The 2,046-nt window shown below is 38.3% G+C and overlaps 1 protein-coding gene across 1 annotated transcript in view; it reads left to right on the top strand.

The window, feature by feature from the left end:
- LOC114025687 (collagen alpha-1(XV) chain-like) overlaps window positions 1-2,046 on the top strand; it is a 117,143-nt gene that overhangs the window by 87,214 nt on the left and 27,883 nt on the right. Inside the window, exon 8 of the mRNA XM_027839157.1 lies at window positions 265-399. Coding sequence (XP_027694958.1) covers window positions 265-399 — 135 coding nt within the window. The remainder of the gene's footprint in view (window positions 1-264; window positions 400-2,046) is intronic.

The following is a 2,046-nucleotide window of genomic DNA, read 5'->3' on the forward strand; positions in this document are numbered from 1 at the left end:
TCTTTCTTTCTTTCTTTCTTTCTTTCTTTCTTTCTTTCTTTCTTTCTCTTTCTCTCTTTCTCTCTCTCTCTCTCTCTCTCTCTCTCTCTTTCTTTCTTTCTTACCTCTATGATGACATACTTTATGTCATTCCTCCTGTGCAATTCCTTGTTTCTAACCCCTAACTTGAATTCTTCACAGATTGTGATATTCCATAACTTGCATCCATACAGCACGGCAACACACTAAATACAATGAATGATGACAATTACTTCTTTTTTTCAGGATACAACAGATGAAGAAGGTTTGACAGGAACACAAGCACCTACCAGATCTCCTGTAAAAGAAGAAAACAACCTTCCAACGTATGGTCCAAGTCAACCTGTACCAACAGTACAGCCTGAAAAAGGTGACAACTTGGTAAGAGAAATCAAATACTTGCTTGGGCTAGAATAATGTTTACCAGAAAAAAAAGAAAAAAGTGTGTGTTTCTTTTCTCTCTGTGTCTATCTCTCTCTGTCTCTCTCTCTCTACATCTACATATGTGTGTGTGCGTGTGAGTGTATACACATATAATATATATAAAGATGTGTGTGTGCATATATTAAATAGAAAGATATGTGTGTGTAAATATGCATATATACACATACACAAATGTGTATATACTGAACAATACCAATTCAGTTTCTTCATGACTCCATTTGGGCTTTTATTGACAAAGATACTGGAGTGGTTTGCCATTTTCTTTTCCAGTTCATTTTACAGATGAGGAAGCTGAAGTAAACACGATGGTTAAGTGACTTGCCCAGGGTCACACAGCTAGTAAGTGGCCAGATTTGAGTACTCTATCCACAACGCCACCTAGCTATGTTGTGTGTGTTTGTGTGTGTGTGTGTGTGTGTGTGTGTGAACAATTCTTAGTCTTCTAAAGTTGATTATCTTCATCTTAGTAAAGAAAATGCAGTCTGCTATATTTTGACAAGTATAGCAATTAATCATTCAATCAAGAAATAAACATTTACTAAATGCCTACTCTTCACCAACCACTGTGCTACATGGTAGGGATACAAAAAGAGGTAAAAGACAGTTCCTGCCCTCAAGGAGCTCACAATCTCATGAGGAAGACAACAAACAAATATGTGCAAACAAGCTATATATGGGATAATTAGGAAATAATTAACAGAAGAGAAGCACTAGAATTAAGAGGATTTGGGAAAGGCTTCCAGTAGAAGAATGGATTTTAGTTGGTACTTAAACGAAGCAGAAAAGCCAAAGGGCAGAAATGAGAAAGGAGAGCATTCCACAAGTGGACCACAGCCAGAGAAAATGTCTGGAGCAGAGAAATGGAGTGTCTTATTCATGGAACAGTGGAGACCAATGTTACTGGATCAAAGAGTATGTCATGGGAAGTAAGGTGTAAGAAGACTGGAAAAGTAGACAGGGGTCAGGTTATGAAGGGCTTTGAACACCAAGCAGAGGATTTTTTTTGTATTCGATTCTGGAGGCTTTAGGGAGCCCCTAGAGTTTATTGAGTAGGGTATTTCATGGTTGGACCTACACTTTAAGGAAATTACATTAATGGCTAAATGGAGGAGGGATTGGAGTGGGGAGAGACTTGAGGCAGGCAGACCCACCAGCAGGCCATGGAAATAGTCCATGCATGAAGTCATGAGGGCCTACACCAGAATGTTGGCATGTCTAAATAAATATGAATTCATAGACTCAAGAATCTTAGAGTTGGTGGGTCCCTCAAGGATCATTTATTCAAATGTCTACTTCCAGTATAAATTATATCTATTTTTTTGCTTAATATTATCTGTTTCCATTATTTCCTTTAGAAATAGCAGGTTTATGTAGCCCTCCTTGGGCAGTGCTGGCTGAACATGCCCCAACGGTAGGGGGCAGGGAGCGCTATCACATACATGACGGGTATTCAGTGACTATTTTTCAAATGAACAAGGTGAGGGGGTGAATGAATGACATTACCATTCTACATTTGAATATCTTAGAGGAAAGAAAATAATTCTAACAGTAGTTAGCTTTGAAAATCTGGGTGTTTCATTAACC

The sequence above is a fragment of the Vombatus ursinus genome, unplaced genomic scaffold (genome assembly GCF_900497805.2).
Source record: "Vombatus ursinus unplaced genomic scaffold, bare-nosed wombat genome assembly UNPS02014832.1, whole genome shotgun sequence".
NCBI lineage: Eukaryota > Metazoa > Chordata > Mammalia > Diprotodontia > Vombatidae > Vombatus > Vombatus ursinus.